General features: G+C 47.8%; 1 protein-coding gene and 1 long non-coding RNA gene across 3 annotated transcripts in view; both read left to right on the plus strand.

Annotated features, from left to right (window-relative positions):
• Nucleotides 1-2318, plus strand: LOC135808794 (uncharacterized). 2 transcript variants are annotated; one of them, XR_010552128.1, is made up of 3 exons: nt 1-193; nt 278-367; nt 1427-2318. It is a non-coding gene; the product is annotated as an uncharacterized LOC135808794 (long non-coding RNA). The 2 variants fall into 2 exon arrangements; XR_010552127.1 differs by having other exon boundaries at nt 278-2318.
• A 9433-nt stretch (nt 2319-11751) lies between these two features.
• Nucleotides 11752-14123, plus strand: part of LOC135810383 (melanoma receptor tyrosine-protein kinase-like) — a 76799-nt gene continuing 74427 nt past the window's right edge. The window contains exons 1-4 of the mRNA XM_065323876.1: nt 11752-11803; nt 12136-12254; nt 12449-12605; nt 12977-13084. Coding sequence (XP_065179948.1) covers nt 11752-11803; nt 12136-12254; nt 12449-12605; nt 12977-13084 — 436 coding nt within the window. The remainder of the gene's footprint in view (nt 11804-12135; nt 12255-12448; nt 12606-12976; nt 13085-14123) is intronic.

Here is a 14123-nt window from a genome sequence, read left to right on the forward strand (position 1 = left end):
TTTTTGTTGTTGTTATTGTTGTGGCTGGCGACGAGAAGGCTCTCATTTACGCTAGGTATCTCATAGACAGAATGAGCCTGGTTTTTACGCCAAGCTGATGTTTTCAGCAGCAGTCCGCTGTGGAGAAAATTCAAGCAGTCTTAGGGGCCTGAAGTTTTCGCTGCTTCTTACCGGATCGACAGTGGCAAAGAAGGTACGTATATTTTATTGTAATAAATCAGGTCGCGAGGTCGACACAATTGAGCTGTTCGTTGCACTGTGAATTTTGTTGCTTTAGGGTGGCAGCGTGCAGTACCTTGTGAAATGGAGAGACTTTATCCTCTGTGAACTTGGGAGTATGAAGAAGATATCAGTGACGATCTATCAGGTGATTTCATTTCATTTTGGGTGAATTTATTGAATGTATTCTTGCATGAGTTTGAAAATCTCCCTTTTGTTTGCTGTAGATATTTTGATGGTTCGGGGAATGTTGGGCCCTTCCTCAGATGACGAATGTTTGAGGCTGCTGATGGAGCTTGCACTGCTGTGCAGTGAAAAATAGAAGTGAAATAGTCACAAAAGGCACAATGGAGTTTTACGTGTAATAGTGCTTCACATTATTGTGTCGAGCCCTCTCCGCGGGCAGAAGGAAGTTTTCCTCCTTGAAATGAAATAGTCTATTTCTGACTTTCGAATCAGAAACTGGACAAAGGGGGTTGGGACCGAAGAATTTCCCTGTGAAGTTCTTTCCTCCAGGTTGGGATGCTTGCATGAACGTACATGGACAAGGCCCACGGGCTCACTACCTGATTACCTTCAAGCCTATGATTCGCCGTAGTCCATGTACGTTCCTGCAGTACTCCTCTGGATCTATGACAGGAGGGGATCGTGCTGCCCGGCAGTTTGTCTCTTCCACAGAAAAGGGCATTGATTAATCATGAGCTTACCGCAGAGCACAACGAAAGCATTGTAGCATGAAACTAATTTGTCTGAATACAAATCTGCACAATGGCACAGACGGCTAATGGAGGTAAAGCATAGCATCACCAGCATTGTATTCCTGGAAGCAGTGCAAGTTATAGATTTAGGTATCAATATTTATCTAAGCTTTAGCGAAGTCCGGACGCAGTACATTACTAGTGTGAAAGATAGAAGAAAAAGCAATGATATCCGTATATACCCGGAAAGAGAGGTGAGAGTGGGTGGGAGTAAGTGAAAGCACTTGTACAAGCTAAACATCTGTGCAACCGGAAAGAGCAGAGAAAATGCTAAAGCAATTACACAGGCCATGCGTACGAGGTAATTTAGCAGTGAGACCCAAACATTCTTGTAAACCAGAATGCAGCTTCAGCACACATTTTCTATTTCTTCATGTTGCGCTGCTGTTGCCGTTTCCCAACGATATGATGAGGCTCTCCGTTATGCTTCTGCTGGTTTTCCTGTGCAGGTATGTGCTACCGTAGCTCAGAGAAATCTTTGGCCAGGGTAGCCAAGATGGCATAACCCACATCCTCCTCTCCTTCAGGTTCACTTGTAGGTTTGGCATTCATGCTTGACATCTCCTTCAGTACTGTGAAGGTCTTCTCCTATTGGTTTTTGTCTGCCCATACCATTTGCACTGCTCAGTGATGTCGGCGACAGTCGCCTCCAGCTCACCATTTTCCATTTTTTCTTTATTTTTTGGATACGCTGTGTGTCCTTGAGGTAGCATTTGAGGCTGACCAGTTCTTCTACCTTTGTTTTGCAAACATTCTTGTCTAGTGTTCAGTGATCGAACCCAGTCAACGTTGAAGCACCCTTGTTATTTCTTTCCGTTTCTTTTTATTCTTGTACACCGCTGCCTGCAACCGTGCATTTTAATAGGTTTGCGAGAATCTCTTTTCACCTGCAGCAACCAGAGTTTGAAAGTACCGACACAAACTGGAAGCATGCCCAGTTTCACACTAGCTGCTTCAAAAATTCTTATGTCAGATGAGTGACTGGTTGCGCAGCCGACATTATGGTGACATAATGTGTCCTTGTAGTTCTGTTTATTATTACTTGTATATTTCACGGTTCGCGTCAAACTCGGCTAAAGGCCGAGTTTTCCGCATCCGTAGGAACGCCACCACCCTTCAAGGATCGTGTGTTTTAATATTATAACAGTGTATTTTGGTATTTGCTTTGACCATCAGTCCTTGGCTGATGCTGGTCATACCTTCAACATGTTGACGCGTTTTTCAAGGCATTCAATATACGTAGGCCGCAAGATTCTATCTTTTCATACCGAATACCGATGGCTAGTGCTTCCCCACTAGCTGCGCAAGTGTCACATCTGGCTGCGGCCAACTACCCTTTAATTTGTGTGTTGCCGCTATTGCTGTCTATGTCTCTGTGTGTGCCAGTATATGAGGAACGAGAATTGGTGTTGTTGTTGTTGTTGTTGTTGTTGTTGTAGTCGTTGTTGTTGTTGTTGTTGTTGTTGTTCTGGTTGTCATGGGCTGTGGCTGTTGAATGTAGGCTGTTGCTTTTGTTGTTGTACTTTTAGTTGAAGCTGCATCACAAATAGGTAACCACCTTGATGATGGTGCACAATATCCGTTGAAGAAGCCGCAAAAAACACTGTATTCTCAAACCAGTGAGCTGCAGAATGAAACCAAGTATCAAGCTGGCAAAGCTGTCAGCCACTCTAAACGAAATTTACACCAAACAAGTTGCTATTTGTCAACAGGCAGTCATAAAATTCGACTCCCTGACTCAGTCACTCTAGACTACGACTCATACGAGTCGTACAGAGTACTGACTGTAGTCACTGAGTTACGTGAGTACTGTGAGTAGTCTACGTCCTTGTACATGACAGCATGCATCATGTCATGTCAGTACATCGACATGGCATGCATCCAGCACATGGCCATGGGAAAGCCCCACAAAATGGCCTTCAGAGAAAGCCACGCGGTTGGAGAGGTAGTTCACTCGAAAAAACTGAGAAAGAAGTGCTTTTCATCTTCTTGCTGTTCAATGTCAAGCCAGAAACAATTGAGAAGCTGCTTGAAATGTGCAGAATGAGGCGATTTCCTAGATCTTTGAAGCTAGAAAGCGCACTGGACCTGCAATCTTTTGGAACTGGTCCTTCTTGAGGACAGAGACCAGACTAGCCAGGTGACAATGCTGTGGTTTGTTGCCTGACAATATTTGGAGGAAGCTTCAGAAATGACCATGAAGAAGGTCAATTCTTGCTATTTCCTCAAGATCACCAAGGTAACAGATACTTTTCAGTGGAGAAGAAAATCAGGATTCTTAGGAGTTGAGATCGCATCGGTTGTTCAATGTTTTTCACTTTCGTTTTTTTCGTTGTGTAACTGTTTGTCTTGTTGGCGTGGTTCACTGGTTTGATGCCTTACATTTCGAGTATGGCCATAGTTCAGAGCAATTTTCTTCCTTCCAAGATCAATCTCTGCAGTAAATGCGCAAATATTTTACGGAATTTCGGACTCTGTGGGATGTCATATAATTGCTGGTAATGGTACGCGCGCTGGAGCCCTTTCGTGCTATGAAAGGACCTGCTTCTTAATATAGAGACTAGGCACCATGAGCCCTGTCTGTTGTAATCCTTGTATTAATAGCACTACAACCTTTATGCAAATATGGGGTAGTCTCGCCTGTGGGCGCGCTAGTGCTCATGGTGCAACCTGGGCTTTCCCTAGTACGGTTGCCCGCCATTGCATGCCAGACACCCCCATTGTTGCGCGCCTAGCCACGCGCGTGGCTTTTGCCTGCTGCTCGGTTGTCCGCGATAACTACGGTTTGCCCTATGCTGCAAACCTACATTTTCTGCCCTTGAGAGGTCAGACATCTAACAATGCTGAGCTCAGCCTGAATTAGACGTATACGGGTGAATTGAGGAGGGATGTTAGCACTGATATGTGAAAAGATCGAGTAGGGAAACATGTGTGAGTGCTATCAGACTCAGAGATCACGGAGGGAACACGTGTGTGTGTGTTACATCAGGCTCAGAGATCAATGAGGGGAACACACGTGTGTGTTGCATCGGGCTCAGAGATCAATGAGGGGAACATGTGTGAACTGGAGCTTGTAGGTGAAGGAATATCGCTTTGATTTCGGAGGAAGTTCAGGGGCGTCACACACGGTACGACCACTACGACCATGGTCGTACCACTTTTCGTCCAGGATGCTCCTCCTAATTCATCCAAAAAAGCTATATGGCCCGATATCTGAGACTTTCGACCTTCGGGGCTACGCGTTTTTTTTTAGAAAACACTTTCAACAAATTTGTTCGCAAAAAAATCGATTCCGTCAAAGCAAAGTGCAGAGACGACAATGGCGAAAGAAAATTGAAGACGATTCTTGTGTCAGTTGGTTATTGGGCTCACGAAGCACAGCAGCCGCGATCCAATGGACGGTGAGGCATCGTTCTTTGTGGATATCCTGTCAAGCGGCGACAGCGCTTCTAGTTCTGAGAGCGCATGTCAGGCGAATCAATCGCAAGTGACACGCGGTACTTACCTGTCGGGGGCGTCGATGATGAGGACTTGGCCTGGATGAGTATGATCAAGGCCAGCCACAGTCTGCCTCAGCGATAGCTGCTACAGCTCCAGGCAAGGACAACCAGGTGGACTCCTGAGGGTACGCCGCTTGCACGGTCGTTGGCCGCCCTTGCGCGGGTGGCAGAACTGTTTCCTGAATGTCACGCCAGACCTGCTAAAACAGCACGAAAATTGATGCGAGTTTTCTTTGCGACGATGATCCTAAAATGTTTTGGATGGCAAGCTCGATACTCGAGCTAATAATGGCGAATCAGACCATCACGGAGCACATGAGGCTGGGCAACCTCGAGTAACATTCTGTTACTTTTGAGTTGGTGGTGTGAAACACTTGTCAGGCTGTGTTAGTGAAGTTTGGAAATGGTCAGTCTCCACAAAGTGCAACAAGGCAAATCTGGACGCATTTGCTCTGTTTGACTCCTTCACAATAAGTATGTGAATGCTGTTACATGTATCATGGTTTACCGTCAAAATCTGTTGCAGACTATCCTGTCACGCATGTTCATCACCAGGAGAACAGATAAATCACCTCTCCTTCTAATGCTGCTATTGCTGCTGTTGCAACTACACAACCTCAATAAAGTCACGGAATGCTGGAACAAAGTCATGGAATGCTCAAAGTCATGGAATGCTCAAAGTCATGGAATGCTCAAAGTCATGGAATGCTCAAAGTCACGGAATGCTCAAAGTCATGGAATGCTGGAAATGAAGCACCTAAACAGTCAAAACACTCTACTCTATGATATTTGTTGGCTAGTGATATCACATTTTTTTTTTTTTTTTTTTTTTTTTTTTTTATTGGGAACACAGCCCTACAAAGAGACATGTGGAGACAAACACAAGACAAGACACAGGGGATGTAGGGACGACGTGCCGATGTACAGGGAGCAACTCGACCGACCAGGGGTCTCGGCGTTAGCGTTGCAACCTGGCATCGAAAAAGGGGGGGGGGTGCATGGTCAGGTAGCAAAAATAATAATTTGGTGCGAGAAAGGGGCGCTAGTATTGCACCAAATAATATAAATTAATACGTGTAATGACTAAACCAGAAGGGAAAATGAAGAAAGAGGACAGTAATCATAACAAGCAAGTAGTAGTAGAGAGGTAAATACTAAATGGGTCTCAAATCTCAATATCATCGTCACAGGTACTGTGTGGACCACAGCCATCTCTTTCGGATTAGATCCTTACATACGTTGACCTTGAAGGTTTGGAGGCGTCTTGAATGAGGCTCGTGAAGCAGGAGGTCCGCAGGCAGGTTGTTCCAGGGTGTGATGGCGAAGAAGGGGAAGGATCGCAGGAGGTAGTCAGGGGCTGTGCGAGGTGGTGTCCACTTCAGCTGAAAGGCATGGTGCGTCTGACGTGTTTGCCGTGTGCACATGCTAGCTACGGCAGGGGGCTTGGTTGGTGGCAGCATGGCCTTTACCTGGGGAGGCCCTGGAATGTAGTGCAGCTTGAACAAGTATGACAGGGCTGCCACCATCCGACGAAGCTGAAGACTTTGGAGGATGGTTCCAGGTCCCAGGAAATGCAGGGCACGTTGCTGAACCTTGTCCAGCTGGGCCATGTTAGTTGCGGCTGCGCTCGACCAGGCCAGTGGGGCATATTCAAGTAGGGGTCGCACGAATCCCTTGTAGACCGTCACTCGACCATGGTCGTCCAGGATGGGTGCTGCCTTTCGTAGGAAACCCAGCCTTTGGGAGGCGCGCAGTGCAACACTGCGAGTGTGCGCTCTGTAGGAGAGAGTGGGGTCGAGCATGACTCCCAGCAGCTTCAGGGTATCTGTCTCCTGGAGTGCTTCACCTCCAAAGGTGACTGGTGGAGTGCAGGGGGGAACGTGCTTGCGATGTAGAGTCATGCGCTGTGTCTTGGCTGGCTCAAAACAGATACGCCACTTGCGGCCCCACTCCTCAAGACTGTTGAGGGACCCTTGGAGGGAGGCGGTGGACTGTTGGAGATCGTCAGTTGGCTGTACTAAGCTGTAGAGTGTGGTGTCGTCTGCAAAGCTGCTCAGCTGCGTTCCTGGAGTTAAACATTGTTCAATGTCACAGGTGTATAGAAGGAAGAGGCTGGGTCCTAGGATGCTGCCTTGGGGGACACCAGCCTGGATGGGTTGAGCATCTGACGTCTGGCCTCCAACCACAACGCGGATGTTTCGGTTGGTGAGGTAGTCCTGTAGCCAAACAAGCAGGCGTCCGTCGACGCCGGCCTGCTTTGCTTTGTACAGCACTCCTGTGTGCGATACCCGGTCAAACGCACCGGCAATATCCACGGCGAGGACCTGGACACAACCGCCAGTACTTATGGTGTGGACCCATTCATGTTGGAGAGCCGTTAAGATATCTGCGGTTCCTCTACCACGTCGGAATCCAAACTGGCTGTTTGGCAACACCTCATGCTTCTCTAGGTAGTTAACCAGTTGCGTGTTTACAATGCCCTCCATGACTTTCGACATGATCGTTAGCAGTGATATTGGTCGGTAGTTAGATGCCAAAGATCTGGAGGACCGTTTGTGAACTGGGACAACATGGGCAAGTTTCCATGCCCCGGGTTGCACACCGGCTAAGAAGCAGAGGGTGAAGAGCTTTGCCAGTGGGTCTGCAAGTTCAGATGAGCACATCTTGAGCACCCGAGCAGAGATGCCATCCGGTCCAGTTGCTTTTGATACAGCCAAGTTCGCCAAGTGCCGTTTGACCGTTGCTGCGCGGAAGTGAATGTGCTTTAGCGTGGCATAGGCAGGTCGTTGCAGGTCAGGCAGGTCAGCAGCACAGAGGTCGTTATTGCCAAGGCTACACTTGTTCGCAAAATGCGCTGCAAAGCACTCGGCTTTCTCACGAGAAGAGTGGAACTCTTGTCCTGCAGGGTTGGTCAGCAGGGGGATGTCAGAGCAACGTCCCTTGCCTGCTGCGCTCTTGATGGTTGACCACCACTCTTTGTCCCGGAGGGAACCTGCAGTAAGCTTGTTGCGAATTCTACGTTGATGTGCTAATCGCGCTGCATGACACGCTTCCACTTCGTGGTTAACAGTTGTGATGTACTGGACCTTGTGGTTATCGTTGCGGGGATTGCGTCGCCACAGCTTCCATGCCCGCTCCTTGGCATGATTGGCATTAGAGCAGTCCGGTGTCCACCATACAGGGTTGGATTGGTGCACCACAAGCTCTTTGGATGGTATGAACTGTTTCATTCCATGCATGATGACATCAGTTACGCGCTGACAGGACTGCTCCGCACACCCATGGATCTTGGCGGGCCAGTCTATGTTGCGGAGGTAGGCTCTCAGGCGGTGCCAGTCAGCAAGGGCGTATTTCCAAACCTGTCGAACAGCAGGATCTTCGCGTCGTGGATGCTGTTGGAGAAACTCGGCAATGATAACGGCATGATCGGATCGTCCAAGTGGTGCATAGGCTGTGGTGCATACGGGGTGTGAGAAATCGGAGATGATAAGATCGAGAGTATTGTTGCCGCGGGTTGGCTGGGTGACATGCTGGACAAGATGATGTGCTGCGCAGACTTCCTCCAGGCATTCACCGGCTCGGGTAGTCTTGCTACTCTGTAGCCAGGCTGAATTATGCACGTTGAAGTCCCCTGCAATTATCACATTGCTGCCAAGACGGCGGACATCATCCAAAGTGTTGTCTAGGTAGTCCATCAGGCTGGTGTCTGTCTCTGCACAAGAGCCAGGCCGGTAGAGCGCACCCAGAACAATCTTTGTTCCGGAGTGCATTGCCAGGGAAATCCATAAGAGCTCGTGATCACGGCAATCTATATCGTCACAAACAATTTTTGGTGGCTCCAAACACACTGATCTTTCGAAATTAAAAAAAAATGAACAATTCATTAACAAAACTCCTGACCGTTAAATGCATTTCCACATGGTCAATATTGGTCTGATGGCCGTGAAACGAAGTCACAATACTCTACAAAGGCTAGACATCAATTTGCAATAAAAAAATCAATTTCACCAAAACAGCCCGGAAGGTCGATTTTCTCAGATATTGGGCCATATAAAAAATTCAAGGATCTTCGGACTTGTACAAAACATCACAACTTTCATTGCAAGGAGCATACAATTATTTGGTTCAGACTTGATGCCTAGCAGCTAGCACCCCAAGACGCCAGGCGGCTATCCATTGCGATAGGCGGTTGGAGTCACGGGTAGAGACAACCAAATGATGGATTCCTCACGGACGTATTCACTGCAAACTTGACGGAAACAGTGCTGGCGGCGATCAATGGGTCCAGAACTAAATTCTCCAAGATCATGTTACAATGGCGATCAGCACGGTCAAGAGACACTACAAGCATGTCACTTGTCAGCTACAACAACATAATTATTCTTTCCACAACAACACCTACCTGTAGTACCTCTGGCTCCTGACGATCTACTGCAAGCTGATGCGAAAATGCATTACATCTACACCCGGGAACGCCGCGCTTGTCAACGAATTAGGGAAGCGCTTCATTATCCGAAGTTGAAAAGTGTTTAGACTGCTGCTCTACGGCAGCAGAACATGCTGCAGCTGTTCACCGACACGACCCGCTTCACCAAACGACATGCGATCGTTTCGTTCTCCGAATTTTCTGGTAGCGGCAACAAGAATTGCGTCCGCGACGACAGGACGAAAGTCTCTCGCAAACTAAAGTCCTGTTGCCACGAAGACAGAGAAGATTCAGCAAGCTCTTTCTTCTGCTTCCAGTGTTGTAGCTCTCCGGTCCACTGGCAGCTCTTTCAATCCCAACGAACAAAAAAAAGGATCTTCTTCTCTCTCTAAAAGCAATTAACATTACTTCGCGACTGTCCGCGGGCCGGCCGTGTACATGGTGCATGCGGCGAGGCGCACTTTCGCAGGACATGACATACGTTTTTGCACAGCGGCTGGTGCTAGAACTGTACTTCGGATTTTGCGATTTTTCGAGGGCGATAGCTTCCTTTTTGCCTTGGCCACCTATGATGATGTACAGAAAATTCCAAAAAATCCATGAGAAGCGTTTTTTTAAGCTGGAGTGGGGAACCCTCCTTTGCGGCTGTGGAGTGCTAAAACGTGCCCAGTTGGCCGAAAAATCCGAATTTTTTCTCCGCAGGACACCCCGGGCCCCCGGTCGTACCACTCCAAACCACCATGTGACGCCCCTGATTAGTTCATGTGGTTCTGAGAAGATGGTTTACAACACATTGCAGTATGTGATATCGATGGCAGGCTGGCATCATATGGTGGACAGATCTCATATGACACCACAATACTAAATATGAGCAGGAACTTGACAGCATTCCTTGTTGTAAAATAATGTGTTTTTTCCTTTGTGTCTTGCGTCCCGGGGAACGGAATGGCTGTGATTTCGTTACAACGTGGTGCTGAAACCCGGGACGCAGAGGATGAGATAGTTTGTCGTGAGTCTGTTTTCGTCAACAACAAAGTAAAACAAACAAACTAGAAAAAAACTAAGTAAAACTAGAAAGTAAGCGTGGGAACGGAGGAGATCAAGCGAGGAGCTGGTGGGAGTGCAAGACGGTGGAAGAGGAGGCAGAGGAGGTGGTGGACTGGCAGAAGCTGGGGACTGGAGCCGGAGACGGCAGGTACCACGTGGACCGTATGGTCGTGGCTTGCCAGAGGCCAGTGGATGTGTTTAGCATCGCCGACTGCGTGTCGTCCTTTGTTGTTCGTCTTGTTGTTGTCTTGCTCGCTGTGTTTTCTGATTGTATTTCTCTCGCTGTTCAGTTTGTTGCTTGTTGCTGTGTTGTTGAGTTTGGTTGTTGTCGTTCTGTTACTCTTCTCGTCGTTCTGTTGTTCTGCATTGTTTTGTGTTGTAGATTTATTTTGTGCTGCTGCGGGCATGGGATTATTTGTTGTAGCTTTGGCTCTCATGTTTCGGTTGGCCTTGTGTGCCTGAGTTTAGAGCGTCGGCTCTTGTGTTTTTGGTTTGGCCCTGTGGTGCGGCTTGATTGAGAGCGTCGGCTCTTGTGTTTTTGGTTTGGCCCAGTGTCGTGGCCCAGTTTTCTATAGAACGCCGGCTCTTGGTTTCGGAATGTCATCAAGGGGGCAGGTGTTGTAAAATGGTGTGTTGTTTTCCTGTGTGATGGCATTCCCTGAACTGTCTCGTCTAGTCGCGTGCATGTGTGATATGAGCATGCGCGATGTTGAAGTCGAGAGTCCTTTTGTCAGTCTTCTTGTTCGTCACTGTCAGAGTAGTCTGCTTTTCCGTAATGTCAATAATAATGTAACAAACAAGTCGTGTCCTTTGTGTCCTGCATCCCGGGGAACGGAATGGCTGGGATTCCGTTACATCCTGCACTTTGATGCAACTTCAGTGCCGCGTCTTGTCAAGACATCAAGACAGCTGCTGTAGTCTAATGTGACAATATGCTGGTTTTCAGCTATGCACAACTCACACGTGTTTCCCTCTGTGATCTTGGGGAGCCTTGGAATTTACACATGTCTGAGCTTAGTATTATCAAGAGTATACAACCTATCAAGAGTATGCAACTGTGCATATGGGGTCTCCAACAGCGAAAACTCACATCACGTGTCTCTGGTACGTTTCGTTCCGTACTACGTACAAACGAAGGATTGCGTGCGCGCAATCTGAATATCTGCCATGATCATGCTGGCTATTTGCATACGCGCAGTGAGTTTCTGTCAGAGAGTGATTTTTTTACTCCACTGCTTGCTAAAAACGAGCTGGAAACATACAACTGCGACACTACACCACGTGATGTGAGTTTTCGGAGTCGGCGAACCCCATAGAAAGGGTATCAGGAGTTACACACTCTTGGGGGGTTATATCCTCTTGGTATTATCGATATCATTATCTGAAGATTGCCCAACTAAGCACATGAAGCCAGTGGTTACGTTACAATGATTTGAACTCAATGTTCTCGATGTCGTGCAGATGGGAGCATACAGATAGGTGTGTTAACTTAAAACGGAACCAACTTATATTGCAATGAATTGTGAACGTGGCACCCTATAACTCTTGTTTGGATTACATGCTCTTTGCAGTATGCATGTCAACACTAAAGGTCAGGCGTCAGTGGCGGATCCAGGGGGAGGGGGGGGGGGGTTCCGGGGGTTCACGCCCTCACGGAACCTGTGTGCCAGTCGATTGCATACATGTATAATTATGATTATGTGTCCGTACTGAATAATATACAATGTAGGGTAAGCAGCAGCATTTGGCCCTGTATACAAGTTTTCCATCGTCCACCACACCACAACTGCGCTCTCCAGCGATGGTGGTGTGCTGTGGCAACGTGTCGAGGCTGGCTGGAAAGCGCAGTTGTGGTGTGGTCGATGATGGAAAAATATATGTATATGTCCGTAGTGTGTGTTTAAAAGCATGTGATTGCCACTAACACAATCGGATTGTCGTTATTACAAGTGTCAACCACACAACTTACAACACAATCTGATTCCATAATATTTTGGCTGTTCAATTTTGGTTCAACCGGAACCCCCCCCTGTAGAGATCTCTGGATCCGCCTCTGGGCGTGTGTGCCAATGAAGCATCTTGAAATTCAGGCTTGTATTCCAAGCAGGCTTCTATATGAGACAGGCTCGTCGCAAACCACTGCGGTGTGTATCTCTTGTTGCCGCTTGATCGTTTCACCTTGCAGATACGTACGTGGGCTGCAGTGCATACAGCTGTGGCAAGCGCTGCAACCTAACAAGTCAGATATGCTGTTACTCACAATGTGCTGGCGGCTGTACAGGATACGGGGACACCAAATGTGTGGTAAGTAAGCTCTCTGCTTTTCGATGCTCCATCTGAATAATTATGGTGTCGCTGCTGGCTGGTGTGTGGACAACTTCCTACAGGATGGATTTACTTTTTACCAGTAACAGTTAGTAGCAATATTCCGTTTCACAAAGCATTGGTGTTTGGGTGTGCCCTTCCGGTTGTTGATGCTTTCTGGTTTGTCTTGACAGTCCTGTGCGGGCAAGCGACTGGTACTCGACAATGGGCAAACTAGGTGTGTTTCTTCTTGCCCACCGCTAACTACTGTCGATCGGAGGACAAGTCGAGAGGTAGCAAATCCCGACGGACGGTACAATCACGAACTGGACTGTGTAAAGAGTTGTGCCGGTATGTGACCATCCCGTGATCCCATGGCTGCTCTGTAATTATGAATCCTTTGTATTCCACGTGGGTCCTTTTCTCCTTGATAATGGATGCCAGGGAAATGACAAAGTGCTAACTTGCCCGTTCGACCCAAATGCGGGGAATGTGTATTGCGGTGAATCGGGCTTTTTCCACTGTAGTCCAGGCTCAGAGTGCAAAAAAAGTGTAGCAAATTCCCAAATATCTCCCACCTCCGACTGATATCCATTGTTTACACCCCACGTGGGCTTGTGTAGACCAGAACTTATTGAGATTGAAGTGACCTGTTGCGCAAGCAGCTGGCAAGTCATTACTAAGACGTGTGACATTGCCTTGCCCTGTCCTGTTGCTTGCAGATGTAAACCGGTTGACGTACAAACAAGACTGTGTGCGTACATGTCCGCTGAACACAGAAGATGATGACAATGGTGTTTGCCAGCCGTGTGCTCCGTTCTGTAAACGAAGTAAGAGGTGTTTACTGAATACTGTGACCAAAATACTATTACTACTTCCTCCGTATACAAAAACTTCGTGACTTTTTTTGAAAGCTGCGCACAGCTCTGGAATGGTTCCGTTTGACTCGGAGTAACACTCGTGGCATTGTCTAACCTGTTTACAAGCTATATACAAAGAAAAAAGCAACTCAGACGAATGAGATTGAGTATTTTCAGAGTCTTCGTCGCTCATGTCATTGTCACCTGACGACGATGACTCCGCATCGCCAACAGTCGTTGCTTCCGCTCGCATTTCGTTCAGATTCTTGTCACCTGCAGTGATGGTCCGACGCTGGACTTTGGCTACGTCCTCTTCATCTCTAGAGCTGTGTATGAATCGTTGTCGACTATATTCAGTCGTTCCAACTCGCGACCTCCATTATGCCGTGAAACGAGTCGTACAAGCACATCCACACGCTTCGCATTTTCTCGCCAGGATGATCCTCCCAAGCATTCTACAATGGCTTCGAGGAGGTCCCTGCGATTCCCCTTGGCGACAAAGGAGACGTCTGACTGGAGAGAGGCGAAGAAAGCCAGGCCATCGACATTCTGATCCTGAGTCTGCGCTGGTTGCACGACGACTGAAATGTTTCATCTTGCCGTGCGAGCGAAAACAAATCTATGTTCTCACGCTGCGCAGATCTATGGGGCCGCGCACCGCACGTACGACGTAGATCTACGAGCCTGGCCAGTTTCAGGGCAGCGAGTGCCGCGTGACTCCGTGTTCCAGCCACAAACTACACTTCGTCATTGTCACGGTCAGTTTCGAGCAAGTAAGTGTTAGTTTTTTTTCATTTGACTCTTGAGTTTCTGTCGGCAACGTCCTCACACGCATGGCGTCCGTGGAGAATCTGTTCGGGATCAACTAAACTAACCTCGACATGGACGTGGGTTGTCGATGACAGCCTTTGGCGCCGTTCGTTGAGCAGGTTCTTTCTCAAAAACACCTTTCAAAAAGTCACGAAGTTTTTGTATACGGAGGAAGTAGTATATTGTATAAACCAGAGGC

This window comes from Sycon ciliatum, chromosome 2 (assembly GCF_964019385.1).
Source record: "Sycon ciliatum chromosome 2, ocSycCili1.1, whole genome shotgun sequence".
Classification (NCBI taxonomy): domain Eukaryota; kingdom Metazoa; phylum Porifera; class Calcarea; order Leucosolenida; family Sycettidae; genus Sycon; species Sycon ciliatum.